A 20,441-nucleotide genomic window follows, 5' to 3' on the forward strand; every position below is an offset into this window, starting at 1 on the left:
CACAATTCCTGGTTACATGAGTGTTTCTGTAAAGGTAATGGGCCATTCTCTCTGTGCTGCTTTGGCCCATCAGGGGTCTGTATGTGTCACCAAGGGAAGGTCAGATTTGTGTGCTTCTGCAACGCGGGCTCAGAGTTCTTAGCTTGCCACCTTGCTCAGCTGACGCTGCTGTCATGTGTAATTATCCTTTGTCAGATAAAATGTCTCCACACTCAGCTTCTGAAGAAAAGCAAACACAGTCAGAAGCCTTTAGATTTCGTTGGCTTCCCCAGACAGCCCACTAACCACAGAAAAAGCAGTTGGGCTAAGTTGGTTGGTTGCCTTAAGACCCTACAATGCTGTTGTCATTTGATAGAGCTGGTAGAGACTGATGCCTTCTCATCAGAGACAATTCAGCTGAGTGTTTAATGAATGGTTTCTGGAGCCAACTTCTGGGTTCAAATACTAGCTCCACCATTTCCTGGTTGTGTGACCTCAAGTTTTTATCCTTCCAAAATGGGATGAATGTGTCAAGGCTCACATGAGGATTAAATGAGTTAGCATGAAAAGGAGAACAGGGCCTGACTTGCGGGAAGTGCTATTATTATTTCCTAAACAGCTTGTTCCCGAAATTTGAATTTCACATAAATCAACACGAAATGTTTTGGACTCCACGATGGAAGAAAGGCACTTCTGGGCCCGTTCTACCACAACTAGCCACTGGATTTTCTGCCATTTTTGCAACTTTGCCTTTGAAAGTTGCTCCATGGTCATAGAATTCAGAGTTGGACTGGGCCCTAGAAAGCTTTGTGTTTGAGGAAACTTTAGTCCAAATGATGACTCATTTCACATAATCTTAGAATTTAGAGCTTTACCAGTCATTGCATCTAAACAACCTACGTGGCCTTTGTTGTTTAATGTTGGAGTTCAGAACTTGTCACTGGCATTCAAGAGTCCCTCTTACTCAGGAGGCTGAGGCAGGAGAATGGCGTGAACACGGGAGCTGCAGCTTGCAGTGAGCCAAGACCGCACCACTGCACTCAAGCCTGGGCAACAGAGCGAGACTCCATCTCCAAAAAAAAAAAAAAAGAGTCCCTCTTGCCCCAGCGGCCAAGGGAAGGACATCACCCTCACCCCTGCCCAGCACACAGATGTGAGAGGTGCTCACTCCTTGGTCATCTTGCTGTCACAGCGAAGCCTTTCAGGAATGTAGTAAAGGGTGAAACACCTTTAGAAATGGAATGAAACTGTCATATTGTATATTCTTTTTTGAAAAACGAAAGTATACTTTTACTCACCAAGTTCCAACATATGACTGCCCTTACAAAGTATGTTTGTTTGTTATTTTTTGGGTTTTTTCTTAACTTGAAAATGAAAGAAGGGAAGATGTACAGTAGTGAGCTCTCAGACTGCTTCTCATACGGGAGACAAAGACAGTGGAAGGGAAGAGCATCTGTGTGTTAAGGTGTGACTGCAGCCATGTCTGAATATGTTTGAGGACTGATAATGTATCTGCCTTCTCCTTGGGTGAGAAGCATAGTAGTGCATATGTGTGTGGGTGCTGAAGCCTTAGCCAGGATGTTTACTAAGTACTTTCCTGGAAGAAGAATCTCCCATCATCAATTCCTCCAGAAATATGTCCTGCCTGGCCTGTGCTGGGTGGAGGAGGGGAGGAGAGCTAATCTCTGAGTGGTGCAATGGAAACATGCTCTACAAATATAGGAACAGGGCTGACCACACACAAGAAGGACACGTGCAAGGGAAATATGCAGAAATATGTGGGCTTTTATAAGACTCTAAATCAGACTGGAATGGCACCATGCTTTGGTGGTTAACATGGAGTGTCATTTGGGGATCCAGAAGAGAAGTATGTTGAACATAATCTGTGCTTATTTGATGAAAGACTGGTCTTGAGAATGTTATAGCTAGTCTATTTTAAATTAACACTCCAAATTTGGACCTTCTCACTATGTTTCCCAAAGTGTAGGTTCCTTGATACTCCAACACCACTAAAATTGTTCAGCTCTCCCAGCAAGCTGGGTGAGGGGAACGTGGATGTTAGCAGAACAGGTGAGCTTTATCATCCATGTCTCAGTCATGTTTCTTGGTCCCGTTTTTCTCTATGCGCATTTCCAAGAGGATGTTGGTTCCCAGGGGAAAGGACAGTTGCAATAAAATGTATCTATCAAAATAGCAATTGCGTTGATTGCCAGAATAAAATGGCTTTGCCTCAAGGGGGTAAGCCCTCACATGCATTAGGACAACCAGGCTTACGGCTTAAATAAATCCAGGAAAATAGGAATGCTCACACTAAACAAACAAAAGATTTTGCCCTTGAAATGTATAAGGATTCCTGACCTGAGGCTTTTCTACAAATTGTTTTTTTAACAATAACCAAAGTCCAGTGGACTAGGAGTCATTAATATATTTTCTATATTCAATATGTCCATCTCCTTTGTTAGGAAGAATAGGAATCCTGCCTCACTGTAAGGATTTAGTTGAGACTAGGCATCTGACTTTCAAAATTCTACCTGCATAGAAGGTTTTGTTATCAGAAGAAGCTACACAATGTTTACACACCTCTCAATCAACTGATTTTAATTATGCCAGCCAATGAACATCCATTTAGCCCTTGCTACTGCATTATTAGTCACTGGAACTGCAAACATGATTAAGATTGGTCTCTGACTTTAAGAGGATGACTGTCATGTAAGAAGTCACAAGAATTAAGATTATTCCCATTGAGAAAAAGGACACACACTTAATCTGAGGTCGCTGAGGATACTTTCAGGAAAGTGGTAAGATCTGATGGGCAAAGAAAAGGATAGTAAACCAGATGTCCAGACAGAGTGCCATATGGAAGAGAAAAGGTGTGTCAACTGGAGGCATCAGGAACTCCTATGAGACGGGAGAGTTCCCTGGACCCCTTCACTGGACTTGCAACAGGGGTGCAGCTCACTCAAACCTTTTGCGGGAGGGGGAGCACACAGGCAAGTGGGTGCCGCAGTTGGGGTGAACGCTTTTGGTCTCCGGCCCCAAAGCAGCGTCTAGGGGTATGTTATAATTAATGCTCTTTTAGCAGTTACTGTCTGGGGATGGCTAAGTGTTAACCAGCTCATTGGAGACAGCGTGACAGCCCTTTATCCCCTGTCCTCTTGGTACCCAGGTCCTTGTCTGGCATCCAGGAAGAATCAGGTCACACAGTTTTATTGAGTGATGGAGGTGGCTCTCAGTGGGGTGGGGAGCTGGAAAGGGGTGAAGTGGGAAGATAATTCTCTTCAGTCATCCTCAGCCAAACTGCTTTCCAAATGTCCAGTTACCTCTTCAACATTCAGATGCTGCTTCTCCTCTTGAGGTTCAGCTGCTTGTTCTCTTCTCCCCTCTGCCACGCTGCTCTGCTCCTCTGCCAGTGGAGCTTGGGGTTTTTATGGTTACAGGATTGGGGGGCATGGCAGGCCAGGGTGGTTTTGGAAAAAGCATTTGGGTGGGAAAACAGGGCTGTGAAGTTCTCATTTAGGGCTGTGGGCCCAGGTTTGTGTGTGGAACCCTTGCCAGGGACTCTACCCTCTTCTACCTAGTATTTCTCTGCCTCCTGTCCATATCATCTATACCTAGAATGTTGAGTTGGAAAAGTGACCCCAGGAAGGAAGGGGCAGGAGAGAAATCCAGCTCAAGGGAGTCCTTCTTCCGTATGCCAAGGAGTTCAGATTTACACCCAAACCAATCCTGGAATATTTTTAAATGTTCCTCTCTAGCTGTTGTCATTCTCCTTGCGTCATCTCGGGTAACTCCTTCCACTATCTCCATATGTTCTGCTACTGTTTTTATCAGTAACCTCAAGGGAACCAGATTACCATTGTAATTTTTTTTTTTTTTTTTTTTTTTTTGAGATGAAGTCTTGCTCTGTTGCCAGGGTGGAGGGCAGTGGTGCAATCTCGGCTCACTACAACCTCCGCCTCCCAGGTTCAAGCAATTCTCCTGCTTGCTTCAGCCTCCTGAGTAGCTGGGACTACAGGCACGTGCCATCATGCACAGTTTTTTTTTTTTTTTTTTTTTTTAGACAGTCTCGCTCTGTCACCAGGCTGGAGTGCAGTGGCGCGATCTCAGCTCACTGCAACCTCTGCCTGCCAGGTTCAAGCGATTCTCCTGCCTCAGCCTCCCGAGTAGCTGGGACTACAGGCGCACGCCATCATGCCCAGCTAATTTTTGTATTTTTAGTAGAGACAGGGTTTCACCATGTTGGCCAGGATGGTCTCGATCTCTTGACCTCATCATCCACTTGCCTCGGCCTTCCAAAGTGCTGGGATTACAGGCGTGAGCCACCATGCCTGGCCTACCATTGTAGTTTTTTCTCACTATCCTTAATATATTTTGAAGGTACATATTATTTAAAGAAGGTCATGACGGGGCAGGGGATAGGGGAAGACAAAGAAAAAGGAGGTCAGGAAGTTTCTGCGTTTATCAAAAGGAGACAGAAAATATGACTCACTCACAAAGTATCCAAATATCTAGTAAATATCTCCACCTGGCTGCCCTACTAGCACCTCCAACTCAATATGTCCAATACAAAACTAATTAATTCCTCATCACCTAAAAGGGCTCCTCCTCCCATACTCCCAACCCAAGCCAAACTGTCTGCAAGCTGGGACCTCCTCAACCCTTCAACTCCTTGTCCCTTTCTAGCCTTCAAAAGGCAGCGTAGAGAAGATTGTTGACTTTGGAATGAATGCTACCTGGCTTCTAATTTTAGCTAGACTGTTCATTAGCTTGGTGACTTTCTAGAAGGATGTGGACTAAATAGTGTCCAGAAAAGAGTAATTATAATGTCAAAAGGTCTGGAAAAGATGAGCAATAACGGTGCAAGTTTTCATTCCTGAAAAATAGCTTTTGGTCTTTGAAGGGTGGCTTATGCCAGGGAATTGTATACACTCATAACCAAATCTTCCTGTGATTATGGTTTACGGGTGGCATGACTTATCTGGCAATTTACTGTAAATGGACAAGTTCATAATTGAAACCACATCCATGCTTCAGTATACAATCTAAAGACTATATAAACCAAACTCTTCAAGGATGCGTGGAATAAACAGACCATGTTGGACCAGGAAGTTCTCATTAGCTAAAGAACTTTATTCTCTATTTTGTCTATTTTATTGTTCACTGTGTATCCTCAGCACTTGGAATGAAGTCTGACATATGGTAGGCATTCTATAAAGATTTAGTGAATGAGTGAATGAATAAATTTGAAGAGAAGATTCAGGTTTAAAAAAGAAAGCCAAGGTTTTCATTATATGTTTTTATGTAAACCAGTTTTATTCCCATAGGATAATTTTAGGATTAATCTTATATCTGATGATAAGCCTAATAAATGAAAGATCTTTACATTCTTGGGCTGACATTTGTGATTGGGAATATTAATCCATGCTACCTACCCCAGAAAATCCTGAAGGGAAATGGGAAAATGAGCTGATGGGAAAGTACCTGACTACACTGTACTTCGCGTTGGCTCTCCCCATTTCCCTGCCTAGCTAACTGGATTTAGGATTGGACCAATTGGCCAGGCATGGTAGCTTACACCTGTAATCCCAGCACTTGGAAAGGCCAAGGCAGGAGGATCATTTGAGCCCAGGAATTCAAGACCAGCTTGGGCAACATAGGGAGACCCCATCTCTACAAAAAAGAAAAAAAATTGCCAGGTGTGATAGTGCATGGCTGTGGTCCCAGCTACTCAGGAGGCTGAGGCGGGAGGAACACTTGAGCCTGGGAGGTCCAGGCTGCAATGAGCCATGATTGTGCCACTGCACTCCAGCCTGGTCAACACAGCAAGACCAAATCTTTAAAAAAAAAAAAAAAAAAAAAAAAGAATTGAGCCAGTTAAAACAAGCAAAAACCATCAGTGGTCTCTTTTGCATCCCCCAGTTAAAGACTTGGGGAATATGAAATCCTTGAATACTCGAGAGTTAAGTTCACTTTCATTTGTAGCTTTCTTAGTGTCTGTGCTTTTACTCAGTCAACTGATAGTTGAGATAATTTGGAATATATATATATAAAGTATAATTTTCCTGGTACTAAACAAGAATATCAAGTCTGGCCAGGTGCAGTGGCTCATGCCTGTAATTGCAGCATTTTGGGAGGCCAAGGTGAGTGGATAACTTGAGGCCAGGAGTTTGAGACCAGGCTGGCCAACATGGTGAAACCCCATCTCTACTAAAAATACAAAAATTAGCCAGGCGTGGTGGCAGGTGCTTGTAATCCCAGCTACTTAGGAGGGTGAGGCAGCAGAATCACCTGAGCCCGAAAGGCAGCGGTTGCAGCGAGCCAAGATCACACCACTGCACTCCAGCCTGGATGACAGAGTGAGACCCTTTCCCCGCCCTCACCACCCCCCCCAAAAAAGAATATCAAGGCTAAAAGAGAAAGGATCAAATCACATGTGTTGAAAGAATCTGGAATCTCCCTTTTTGGTTGCCATATTTCCAAGAGAAGAGGAGGAAAAAGGGCTCTACCTGCTTTTCATCATTATCCTGGATAATCTTGGAAGTCCATAGCCCAGGAATAAATTAGTGTTAGAAAACGGAGTATGTAGCAATGTTCTCCCTGAATCATCACATAAACCTATTTGCCTGGTGTGTACACATTGCATTGTACCAAATAAGTACTTCTAAATTCTTTTTACATTTAACTGGTGCCATCCAGTAGCCAGAGGCTTGCTTTAGACTAAGGTGATCTGCTTCTATTGGAAGATTTACCTTAACTTCTCCAACAGAAGACCAACAAATGTGAATTGTTTCTGAAGTTGTATTAGGTCCTGTGGATGACAGAAGATAGTCTGCTGACCTGCAGATGGACTTCGGGATCTATTTGCCTTTACCGGGCTTAAAATTTGTTTTATCTTAGAGAAATACCTAAATTTAACACAACTGATTCTTATCATTTATAATAGGGAAAGAAATGGAAAATTCACTAGGCAGTTAATATTCTTCTCAACTATTTTGAATTATTACCCCCTTACAAATTCCTGAAGTGTGCCAGTGTCTTATTACAGCCATGAAAAATACAAGTTTAAAGGAATGATTCCTTTTTAAACTTTTTAATACCGTAGCTGTGAAAAGCTCATCTATAAATATATTGAATGCCACCCCTTGTGCATGGGGTTAAAAGTGGATGGGAAGCAGATTTCAACCAAATGTAAGAAACATATTCAAATGCATAAACTCATCTGTCTGTGGAACTAGAGCAGGCCAGCTCAGGTAGTTCTAGGATTCTCTAATATTGCTCCAAGTGGGAAGTCGTGTTTACCTAGGCCTTGTGCAAAGAGAAACAGCAGGAAAAGGGATGGAGGCTGTTGTGATTCTTGTGGGAGACAATGGCAAGACGGGTCCTTCTGAAATGGAGATTTCATTTGGGAAAACAAAGTGTTGGAGAGTTGCATGAAGAAATAGATATCAAATTATGTGGGATCAATAGTATACTTGACTCTGACACTTGACTCTTTCTTTCTGTACAGCCAGTGCGGATTTTCCATATAATCCAGGACAAGGCCAAGCTATAAGAAATGGAGTCAACAGAAACTCGGCTATCATTGGAGGTAGGTGATGTCTAGAGGGCAACTGGGCTATCATTGGAGGTAGGTGATGTCTAGAGGGGGGATCATGGAGGTAGGTGATGTCTAGAGGGAAACTGGGCTATCATTGGAGGTAGGTGATGTCTAGTCTAGAGGGCAACTGGGCTATCATTGGAGGTAGGTGATGTCTAGAGGGAACTGGGCTATCATTGGAGGTAGGTGATGTCTAGAGGGAAACTCGGCTATCATTGGAGGTAGGTGATGTCTAGAGGGAAACTCGGCTATCATTGGAGGTAGGTGATGTCTAGAGGGAAACTCGGCTATCATTGGAGGTAGGTGATGTCTAGAGGGAAACTCGGCTATCATTGGAGGTAGGTGATGTCTAGAGGGAAACTCGGCTATCATTGGAGGTAGGTGATGTCTAGAGGGAAACTCGGCTATCATTGGAGGTAGGTGATGTCTAGAGGAGGCTTATATGGGGCTACTCAACCATGGAAAGTAATAGTTGTCAATAACATAGTAGTCTAGGAAAAAAAGTTTTCTAGGTTTTTACATTATTCATTTTGCTGTTTAAAGATTATGACATATGATGTGAAGAAATACAGTAAATATCACCAGGCACAGTGGCTCACCTCTGTTATCCTAGCACTTTGGGAGGCCGAGGCGGGCAGATCACCTGAGGTCAGGAATTCGAGACCAGCCTAGCCAACATGGCGAAACCCCATATCTACTAAAAATACAAAAATTAGCTGGGCGTGGTGGCTCACGCCTGTAGTCCCAGCTACTCGGGATACTGAGGCAGGAGAATTGCTTGAACCTGGGAGGCAGAGGTTGCAGTGAGCCGAGATCGCACTACTGCACTCCAACCTGAGCAACAGAATGAGACTCCATCTCAAAAAAAAAAAAAAAGAAAGAGAAATATAGTAAATGTGACCTGGCTACTTTTTAATGCTGGCTTATAAAAAATAGCAGTGGCGAACTGGACAGACTCAGAATAATTAAGTAGGTAGTAGTGACCATAGCCAGGACATTTCTTTATCCCCCTCCGATCTTTTTCAGCCTTATCCTTTCGCAACCCAAATGGTCCAGGATAGTGTACTATAAAAAATGAAAAGGAATGCTGGGTGCAGTGGCTTACGCCTGTAATCTCAGCACTTTGGGAGGCCGAGGCGGGTGGATCATTTGAGGTCAGGAGTTCAAGACCAGCCTGGCCAACATGGTGAAACCCCATCTCTAAAAATACAAAAGTTAGCCAGGCGTGGTGGCACATGCCTGTAATCCCAGCTACTCGGGAGGCTGAGACAGGAGAATTGCTTGAGCCTGGGAGGCAGAGGTTGCAGTGAGCTGAGATCACACCACTGTACTCCAGTCTGGGTGACAGAGTGAGACCCTGTCTCAAAAAAAAAAAAAAAAAAAAAAAAAGGAAAATGCCAGTCTGGTTTCAGTTAACATAATATAAATTATCAGAAAATTACTGGAGGTCATTACTTTAAGTGAAATAAGCTAGGCACAAAAAGACAAATATTGCAGGTCCTCACTGATACACAGGAGTTAAAAGATTTAAACACATGGAGGTAGAAAGAAAAACACATAACAGAGACTGGAAAAGTTGAGCAGGAGGAGAAAGGAGAATGAAGAGAAGTGGGTTACAGGGTGCAAACATACAGTAAGATAAAAGGAACAAATTCAGGGTTTGCTAGCCAGGTAGGATGACTATATCTAACAAAAATGTATTGTACTTGGTTGATGAACCCCTAAATACTATGACTTGATCACTATTCCTTATATATATGTAACACATTTTCTCATGTACCCCATAAATTTGCACAATTAAAATAATAAAAACTAAAAATGTATCAGAAAATTAATAAGCTGTAGCATCTAAAATATTCCAGTGTTTTCTTCTCACCATGGACAGCTACATAATAATTTGACTCTCCTAGGATAGCCATTGAGCCTCATGCATAGATCATATGTAATATTCACATCCCCATTACCATTAAGATCCCAATCCTGTTTTTTGCTTTTTTTAAATGAACTTAATTGAAGCATCTTGAACTTAATTGAAGCATCTATAAGTGTAACAAGTCCATAAATTTAATTTTATTTATTTTTTTGAGACAGAATCTTGCTTTCTGTTGCCCAGGCTGGAGTGCAGTGGTGTGATCTCAGTTCACTGCAATCTCTGCCTCCCAGGTTCAAGCAATTCTCCTGCCTCAGCCTCCTGTGTAGCTGGGACTACAGGTGTGCACCACCATGCCTGGCTAATTTTTGTATTTTTAGTAGAGACGGGATTGTACCACGTTAGCCAGGCTGGTCTTCAACTCTTGACCTCAAGTGATCCACTCGCCTCAGCCTCCCAAAATGCTGGGATTATAGGTGTGAGCCACCGTGCCCAGCCCCAATCTTTTTATAGTTTGTGGTTGGTTTGTCCTATCTAAAAATCTGCCTACCCAAAGGTTTTGAAGATTTTCAGCTTTCTTCTAGAAGTTGTATCACTTTATCATTTACCACTAGGTCTTTAATCACTTGGAGTTAATGTTTATGAATGGTGTGAGAGAAGAGTCAAAGTCAGTAGTTTCCAAATGAGTATCTAGTTATTCCAAAACCATTTGTTGAAAAAAAAAAAAAAAAAAAAAAAAACCTACACTTTTCCTCAATTGAATTTTCTTGGCACTTTGTTAAAGCAACTGACCATACACGTGTGTGTGTCTATTTTCTGGGCTTTTTGTTTTGTTGGTCTATATATCTTTCCTTAGCCAATATCATGCTTGCTTTACTGTTGTATCTTTTTTTGTTGAGATGGGAGTCTCGCTCTGTTGCCAGGCTGGAGTACAGTGGTGCAATCTCGGCTCATTGCAACCTCCGACTCCCTGGTTCAAGCAATTCTCCTGCCTCAACCTCCCGAGTAGCTGGGATTACAGGCACGCGCCACCATGTCCAGCTAATTTTTGTATTTTTAGTAGAGATGGGGTTTCACCATGTTGGCCAGGATGGTCTCGATCTCCTGACCTTGTGATCCACCCACCTCATTCTCCAAAAGTGGTAGGATTACAGGTGTGAGCCATCACTCCTGGCCTGTTGTATTTTTATACTAAGTCTTGAAATAAACAATGTAAGTTCTGTAATCCTGGCCAGGCGCAGTGGCGCACGCCTGTAATCCCAGCACTTTGAGAGGCCGAGACGGGTTCATTAGGACATCTTAACGATATTTAGTATTTCTATCTTTACATAGTATATCTATACATTTATTTGTCTCTTCAGTTTCTCTCAGCAACGTATTGTGGTTTTCAATGCGAAGTCTTGAACAGCTTTTAAATTTGTGCAATTATTACTATTTTATTAATTTCATTTTCTAAGTGTTTCTCTCTGGCATGTAAAAGTGTAATTGATCTTTTATATCAGCCTTGCCTTCTGTGACCTTGCTAAATTTGCCGTTAATTCTAATAACTTTTTTTGTATATTCCTCAGAATTGTCTACTTAGACAAGCATGTTATCTGAGAATAATGAGATTTTTTTACTTGTTGCTTTCCAGTCTATATCCTTTTATTGTTTCATTGCACCTGGTAGGATTTTCAGTACAAAAGTGAATAAATATTGAGATTTGACAATTTTGCATTGTTCCCTATGTTAGGGGAACGTGTTTGATCTTTCACAATTAAATAGGATATTGGCTGTAGGTTTCCAATAGATGTCCTTTATCAGATTGAGAAGTTTCTTCTACTCATAGTTTACTGAAAGCTGTATGATGAATGGGTATTGGAAGTTTTCCAGATGCTTTTTCTGCATCTATTTAGATGATCATATTGTTTTACTCCTTATTTGCTTAATGTGGTAAATCACCTTGCTTTACTTTTTAATGTGATTTTTTTGTTTTTTGGTTTTTTTGAGACAGAGTCTCGCTCTGTTGCCCAGGCTGGAGTGCAGTGGCACGATCTCAGCTCACTGCAAGCCCTGCCTCCTGGGTTGACGCCATTCTCCTACCTCAGCCTCCTGAGTAGCTGGGAATACAGGCGCCCGCCACCACGCCCGGCTAATTTTTTGTATTTTTAGTAGAGACAGGGTTTCACCGTGTTAGCCAGGATGGTCTCGATCTCCTGACCTCGTGATCCGCCCACCTCGGCCTCCCAAAGTGCTGGGATTACAGGCGTGAGCCACCGTGCCCGGCCTATTTTTTAATGTTAAACCAAACTTGCATTCCTAGGATTAACATGATCATAATACATGATCTTTTTTACATATTGCTGGGTTTGATTTGCTAAAATTCTATTTAAAAGAATATTGTGGCCGGGCATAGTGGCTCACGCCTATAATCCCCACACTTTGGGAGGCCGAGGCAGGTGGATTACCTGAGGTCAGGAGTTCAGGACCAGCCTGGCCAACACGGTGAAACCCTGTCTCTACTAAAAATATAAAAATTAGCTGGGCATAGTGGCGGGCGCCTGTAATCCCAGCTACTCGGGAGGCTGAGACAGGAGAATTGCTTGAACCTGGGAGGCTGAGGTTACAGTAAGCCCAGATCGTGCCATTGCACTCCAGCCTGGGCAACAAGAGCGAAACTCTGTCTCAAAAAAAAAAAAAAAAAAAAATATTGCTCCATAGTTTTCTTGTAACATTTTTACGGTTTTAGTATCAGGATAATGCTGGGCTCATAAAATGAATTGAGTAGTGTTTTCTCCTGTATTTTAAGAAAGGTGTGTAGGATTGGTCTAATATCATTAGGTAATGTTTGTTAGTAGTATTGTTTGAGTCTAATTTAAAATTTTTGCTGATTTTCTCTTCAATTGTTCTATCAGTTTCTGACAGAACAGTGTTAAAATCTCCAACTATAATTGCAAATTGGTCTAATTCTCCTACCAGTTCTGCCAGTTTTTGCTTCATTTATTTTGCACTTAGGTTAGGTTTATACACATTCGGAACATTGTGTCTTCTTGATGAATGCACCCTTTTGTCATTATGAAATGTTCTTCATTTCTACTAACAACCTTGTCCTGTGTCTCATATTAATGTAGCTATTCCAGCTTATGATTACTGTTTGCATATCTTTTCCCACCCTTTTACTTTTGACCTGTATTTAAAGTTCATGTCTTATAGACATCATATAGTAGGCATCTTTTTTATCCACTGTCTCTACTTTTTAATTGGAGTGTTTAGATCAGTTATATTTACTTCTATTTCATCTAATCTGTATTATTTCATCCAGTATTTTTTTTCCTTTTTTTCTTTCCTTTTTGTTTTTTTTCAGACAGGGTCCCCCTCTGTCACACAAGCTGGAGTGCAGTGGCACGATCTTGGCTCACTGCAGTCTCCGCCTCCCAGGTTCAAGCGATTCTCGCGCCTCAGCCTCCTGGGTAGCTGGGATTACAGGCGCATGCCACCAAGCCTGGCTGATTTTTGTACTTTTAGTATAAGAGACCGGGTCTCACCATGTTGGCCAGGCTGGTCTTAAACTCCTGACCTCATGTAATCTGCCCGCCTCAGTGCTTCCAAAGTGCTGGGATTACAGCCGTGAACCACTGCACCCGGCCTGATCCAGTATTTTTTTCATTTCAGACATTGTGTGTTTCACCTCTACAAGTTCCACTTTGTTTCATTTTTTTTCCTCTCATTTTAATCATATTTTCCTTTAAACCCCTGTACAGGTTTCTAACAGCTATTGTACTATCCTTATCTGCTCATTCCATGCTCTGTCCTTTCTGGATCTCCTTCTAATTGACTGATGTTTCTTCTGGTCGAGTGACATTTTCCTACATTTTTTTCTCTGAATTATTTTTCTCTGCGGCTTGACGTTATTTAGATGTGTTTTAAAGCTTTTTCAGGACAGATCTAGAGTAGTCTCTATTCTATGCCTATTTTAGCAAACATCTTCAGCATGACCATTCTATCAACTGTATTAAATGCTCTGATTGTTCAATGAGGTCTCTTCGGTGTGGTTGGTTGGAATATAAACATCTCCCAGCCCTCTGTGAGCTCTGGTTTTTGCCTGGCCTGTGGACTTTCATTCTGTACATGCACATGTTAGTATTATTTAGCCACAAATTCAGAGACTTCTGTGCAGATTATTAGGGTTCTTTCTATACATAGCTCTCGCGTGCGCACTCTATCTCCCCTCTCCTTTCAGGGAAACCACTGTGCTTTCTTGTGCTTCCCCTCCCTACACTGATGTCCAAAAATCGCTGCCAGCCAGAAAACTAGGAAAAATGTAGGATTCCTCCTTTTTGTTGTTCTGTTCTGCCTGTTTTCTAATGTCTGAAGACTTGTCATTTCATAGATTGTGTCCAGTATTTTAGTTACTTTTGGCTGGAAGAGAAGTTACTCCTGTTTTTCCTGTTACTCCTTCATGGACAAAAACAGAAATCTTACTTCATTTTTGTTATCTTTGTTGTTTTGGAGTTTGTGTTTTATATGGGAGAGGGTTGTATCTGAGGGAGCTGTAGTGAAGTGGGGACAGTGTTGGAGGGACGCCCAAGCCCTGTCTAACCTCTCGTGCTTCTCCTTTCTCCGCCAGGCGTCATTGCTGTGGTGATTTTCACCATCCTCTGCACTCTGGTCTTCCTGATCCGGTACATGTTCCGCCACAAGGGCACCTACCATACCAACGAAGCGAAGGGGGCGGAGTCGGCAGAGAGCGCGGACGCCGCCATTATGAACAACGACCCCAACTTCACAGAGACCATTGATGAAAGCAAAAAGGAATGGCTCATTTGAGGGGTGGCTACTTGGCTATGGGATAGGGAGGCGGGAATTACTAGGGAGGAGAGAAAGGGACAAAAGCACCCTGCTTCATACTCTTGAGCACATCCTTAAAATATCAGCACAAGTTGGGGGAGGCAGGTAGTGGAATATTCTTGAGACTGATCACAAAAAAAAAAACTTTTTAATATTTCTTTATAGCTGCGTTTTCCCTTCTGTATCAAAACTAATACAAAAAATGCTTTAGAGTTTAAGCAATGGTTGAAATTTGTAGGTAATATCTGTCTTATTTTGTGTGTGTTTAGAGGTGTTCTAAAGACCCGTGGTAACAGGGCAAGTTTTCTACATTTTTAAGAGCCCTTAGAACGTGGGTATTTTTTCTTGAGAAAAGCTGATGCACCTACATATGGCCCCCAACATTCTCTTCCTTTTGCTTCTAGTCAACCTTAATGGGCTGTTGTAGTAACTAGTTCGTGTTCATATACTATTTCCTTTGACGTCCTATAAGTTGGAAAAGAAGGGGGAAAAGAGAACCTATTATTTGCCAGTTTTCAAGCAGAGTTCAATCTATGCCAGCTCTCTGGCATCTGGGGTTCCTGACTGATACCAGCAGTTGAAGGAAGAGAGTGCATGGCACCTGGTGTGTAACGACACAATCAGCACAACTGGAGAGAGGCATTAAAGAACCAGGGAAGGTAGTTTATATTGGGGTTGTCGGTTTGATTTTTCATTGAATTCTACAAGCTAATATTGTTCCACGTATGTAGTCTTAGACCAATTCAATATCTGTAACTATCAGCTGCAATACCATGGTGACCAGCTGTTACAAAAGATTTTTTTCCTATTTTATCTGAAACATTGGATTTATATATGTATAAGCGCCTCAATGGGGAATTAGAGCCAGATGTTATGATTTGTTTGCTTTTTCTTTTATTCTTTTATAGTTGTAGCAAAAATATGGATAATTTCTAGTGAATGCATAAATTAGGTTACGCTTCTTATTTTGCTTTAAATCTCTGGTAGTTTTTCCACCCCTGTGACAGAATCCTAATAGACAGTGTCCTGTAAATGGATGCAACACAATAAAGTCAAGTTATTACTGCTGTTACTCTGGATGATATGGAAAACACTGCCATATTTTAAATCAACTACTCCACGTGTTTTTCCATCCAATCACACTGCTGTGATTCAGGGATCTTCTAAGATGGACACATTTGAACCTCACGTTCATCACAAACCTGGTACCTGTTGCTTCCCAGAGGATGGAAAAGTGTAGTTAATCACACCTCTTAGTTTAATCTGAAACCTTGACCCAGTTACTTAACAAATAACTCACTGATTATATTTAAAAATAATACACTTCATGTAAACAAATGGGGACAATGCATCCAAAAAATCTTTTTAAACAGATTACACAAAAATTATTTCTAGAAAGACTATCATTTATGATCATTATATTTCAAGCCTCTTATATTTAATAAGCACTTTTTTAAAAATCTTGAGATCCCACCATTCTGAGGAATTAAATATCCTTTTTCCTTATTTGCCTGGGAGAGGTTAAGAGGAGGTTTCGAAGGTATAGATGCTATTGTTCTGATGGCCTGGCTCAATAAAATTGAAATTCTAGTTTGTTAGAATTATGCATTCTTTTTCAAGATTCTCAGTATGCCTAACTTATCAGAGCACGTCAGTTCCTTGGGTAATGGAAAACGTTACCTAGAGTTGCCAGTGGCACATTACACCGTACACAGCACATTCCAAAGGAGACATTGGACCAGTTAATTCCCATGCAAGTCAAGGTAACAGAACAAAAGGGAATCCTGATGCCCTTTTACCATTGCTGGTTGAGCTCAGGCACTGTCATGGACACCCTTAATTTTAAGAGGTTTTAATCATTCTTCTATAAAATACATTTAAAATGGAAAAATATTTAATATCACTAAATATCAGAATAATGTAACATTTACAAATGACATATTAAAAGCAAAGGCTGTTTTATTTAGCCAAGATGATTACCATTAGGAGTTATTTTGTGTATTGTTGAAAGCAAATTTTAAACATGATGTTTTAGAAGTGTTTCTGATTTTTAAACCTGGTTTACAGGTATTATTTCTGCACTTACCAAATAATGCCAGATGGAAATTTATTCTTTCTTGCAATTCCCATGATAGCTCTGTTCTTTATGTATTGTCTCAACACTTTCCCTTTTTCCCCAAAATGAGTAGGGAATTAAAGCCACCCAAAACAGCTTCTGCTACTAAAATGTTCTCATCCTTTCTCCTCCCTCTCCTTTGCCACAAAAGGTGAAAAATGAGATCCAATCCTCTCACCAAAATTTCAAACCTAGGACACTGGAATGACTGCAGGGATCAGTGGTTCTCCCGTATCACCATCAATTAAGACATATAGGACACTGTCTCCCTTCAAGAGGGTTATAATGTGGCCATCAGATAGGAAACCAAAAGGTGGATAAAGTATTAAGTAACTAAGTGCCAAATAAATGCTGGAAATCTTGACCTCTCCTTGGGATTATGGGTTTAACAAAAATCCCTACATCTGTTTATGAAGGCCATATCTAGTACATTTTAAATGGTAATCTATTTATGTGAAGAAAAGGAATTAAGTCTTTCTTCCAACTCTCTCCCTGGACAGCCTAGCACAGTGCAGCCTCAATAACCATGACATTCCCACCCAAGCTCTCAGTGCCTAATCCTGCTTTGTCATTCACATCTCACAAAATCTTGACAGCTTATATTCCAATACATTATCAAGCAAGCACAAGTGTGCTGGTAGTAGCCTCTTTAAATAATATGTATAGACAACAACAACAACAACAACAAAAATAGGCTGTTTTAAAGTTTCAGGGAAAGTTGGTGGCTGATTTAAAGTTGTGCAGGAAACATCTTCTGTGTATGAAGCAAATATCATTGTTTTGAAAAGCTAGGAGATGACTTTGAATGAATGCAAGGTTAGTGAGATCCTAAGCTCTCAAAATAGCATATTCCCTAGAGTTCAAGAAAGCTGGTCCAGGAGGTTGAAAAAGCTATTTTGTTGCTAAATTACTTTCTGGCCCTTCTTAATATTTAAAAATGTATTTCCCCTTGTTGCTTTCAACCAACTGCTCAAAAAAAGAGACTTGTTATATGGAAGTTTTCATTAAAGAGCTGAAAACAAGAATTTAGAGAGCCTTTCCTAGAAAATGTCCTACTGCCCTGCATTTGACAAACAAGCATCCTTTACTAACAAGAGCAGAAATTCAGAGGCACAAGAAAAAGCATTGGCATGAGCCAAAGAGTCTATCTTAATATTACTTTTCAACATCTGCTGAGCAGCCACCATATGCAGGCTGAGAGCTGGGCACAGACAGAAGCCATTGGAAGCACTTCAGGAACAAGCACACAGCTATGGGACTTGAACATGCAAGTGTTCAGGTCGTGTCAAGAAGCTTTTCTTTCCTTCTATGATGGAATCTGTTCTTTTTGATCCTACCTTTTTCTCTCTTCCTCTCCTCACCACACTATATCCTGCTCTTATGCAGTGAACGTTTTAATGCCCCCTTTATGTCTCATGCCTCCAAACAACATCGAATTTGAAACCCCCCCCCTTTTTTTCTTTTCACCACGCTGTTGAGCAATTTTCCCAAAAAAAGGGCAGCAATTATTAAATTGAATTCAAGTAAGCCAGCCAAAGATAGGTCCTAAATTGCTAGTCCCAGTAGAACCACCTGATCCTAAACCAGTGCGAAACAAACAGTAACAATGTCCCCAGCTGACTTCAGCTAAGAACCAGTGGCTCCTACCCCCATTTTTTTTTTTTTTTTTTTTTTTTTTGGTTTTTTGTTTTGTTTTGAGACAGAGTCTCGCTCTGTCGCCCAGGCTGGAGTGCACTGGCGCAATCTCGGGCTCACTGCAATCTCCTCCTCCTCCCATGTTCAGGCAATTCTCCTGCCTCAGCCTCCCGAGCAGCTGGGATTACAGGCACCCGCCATCACACCCGACTAATTTTTTTTTCTATTTTTAGTAGAGGCTGGGTTTCACCATGTTGGCCAGGGTGGTCTCGAACTCCTGACCTCAAGTGATCCGCCCACCTCGGCCTTGCAAAGTGCTGGGATTACACGCGTGAGCCACCGTGCTGAGCCAGCCCCATTTTTTAAATGATGTTTTGGTAAGAGTGGACCATAAGAATTAGCTGACAGCATCCCCTTTCTCTCTCCCTGCCTTGGTGTGACCCTCCCTGTGTGACCTTGGTCAAGTCCTCGAACTTTTGTCCCATATTTAAGATGGAGCTGTTTTACCTACTTCATAAGACAGTTGCAAGGTGCCATTGATTCTTGACTGCAAAATACCTTGAAACCCTTATATAAAGGCTGAAGTCAATGGAGCCTAGTGGAAGACTTACTTTGTGGCTTGTGGTTGAAAGTCACATCAAAAGACAAATGTGGCCACGTTCAGGAATTGGAGAGTTACTGGCATGGCTCTACAACTGCTCAATTATTAATCATGCAGACTAACCTGTCAACACTGGGAGATACAACGTAGCAAAAGGAAAGAGAAATTAGAATTTTTTGTGCAGAAAGCCCTAAATTCCCACCTGAATGTAACTTGTCGCTCCCTTACCTACTCTTACCCATGCCCTCAAACATGCTAGACTGGCTTATACATAGGCCAACACAAAATACAAACGTGACATGTTCATGTAGCCTAGTGGCTCTATGCCTATTCTCCATGTACCCTGCATGGTAATGTTGGAAACTTTAAAGTACATTTCTTTCACAGCAGTATTTTTTTTCATAAGTGATATTTAAATCTCATTCAATGAAATGGGGAAATCACGTTGAGAAGTTGGTTTGTTATCTCCCATCGAGCAAAGACTGGCAGGAGATAATAAAAATAAATATGGGCACACATGTATTAATATATAGCACGCATTTACAAGTTTATTTTCCAGATAAAATTGTGCTATAAGAACAGTTCTACCAAGACAGTCTGTACCATTTCCAAGTCTCAGTTAATCTACAGCAACTGCTGCTTTCGGAGATGGCTGTGAAAATATGGAAGTTCCTCTCGAGTAGGCCAAGAAATAGTTCTAGATTTTACTGATTCTAAGTTTTATTTTGCCAGGTTTTTAAAATTTTTTCAGTGAGCATGGTGACTGCAGAGGTTAGCGCTGTGAAAAGCTGGGCTAAATATCCTTTCTGTAAAGTCAAATAGGATTCCATCCCTGTGAAATAACACAAAATTTCACTCTCTAAAAGCAACGGCATGTAAACTAGAATGAAAGAAGGAAATTATGTACGTATGCCTAATATTCTTTGTGAATGTCTTTCATTTAACTAAAATTATATTAGAAACCAGGTTGATAAATAAAAAATTCAAAATAGTTTTAATTATCCTAAAAGCGATTCTTTGTGTTTTGTACCACTTGTCTCTCTTAAGAGCAATTTTCAACCTTCAGCAAAAGTAAGTTCCAAGCACTGAAATATAAGCCTACTGAGAATATCATCTTTCCACAAGTTGTGGAGATACAGTTACTCCTAAAAGGTCTGATTTGGGTATGTCCATGGTTAACCTTCTACCACAAATACCTCCCCGGTTAAAAGAGGAGTTTTTCTTAAAATGGCTTAGTGGACATTGACTTTGGTTAATTTACACACATCTTGATAAAATGTGGTTCGAGTTCAGTTATCTCCAGAATATATTCTGATCCTTATTTGGAATGAGGGAGTAACACTGGATAGCGGGCACATGGATCCAAGCCAGGGAACTAGACAGCAAGGACTCGGCATGCATCAGAGGTGCGAAGCTTCCTAAATGCACTCCGTGTGCTTTTAGATCTAAGTTATTACTCTCACTTGCTAGTTGTTCTGCAGTGAGCAGCTCTATGCAAACCACCCCTGCAAAGCCAAGGAAGCTGAGAGGCCAAAGAAAGAGGCTGAGAATCCCAATTTCTCAGAAAGAAACATTTCATAGGGAATTACAAACAGAGGCCATGTCTCAGGCAGCCACTAGACAGATGATGAATGCCTGCACTGTTACCCCCCATGCCCCCCACACCCTGGACCCAGGGCTTGTCCACCATAGGGAAAGGGTCTACAGACTTCAGAAGGGATGTGTAGGACAGTTGCTTAAGGGTAGGGTTTACAGTAAGTATGACAACATCAGAGTTGTTTTGACTTAAGGGTGGGATTTATGGTTAAGTACATGC

At 41.4% G+C, this 20,441-nt stretch overlaps 1 protein-coding gene across 2 annotated transcripts in view; it reads left to right on the top strand.

Moving 5' to 3' along the window:
• Positions 1-19,634, top strand: part of CNTNAP2 (contactin associated protein like 2) — a 2,305,108-nt gene extending 2,285,474 nt beyond the window's left edge. For both annotated transcript variants that reach the window (XM_030826021.1, XM_030826023.1), the window contains 2 exons: positions 7,487-7,567; positions 14,053-19,634. In XM_030826021.1, the coding sequence (XP_030681881.1) occupies positions 7,487-7,567; positions 14,053-14,252 (281 nt within the window). In that variant the 3' untranslated portion in view covers positions 14,253-19,634. The remainder of the gene's footprint in view (positions 1-7,486; positions 7,568-14,052) is intronic.
• Positions 19,635-20,441: the final 807 nt, after the last annotated feature.

The sequence above is a fragment of the Nomascus leucogenys genome, chromosome 13 (assembly GCF_006542625.1).
Source record: "Nomascus leucogenys isolate Asia chromosome 13, Asia_NLE_v1, whole genome shotgun sequence".
In the NCBI taxonomy this organism is placed as follows: Eukaryota; Metazoa; Chordata; class Mammalia; order Primates; family Hylobatidae; genus Nomascus; species Nomascus leucogenys.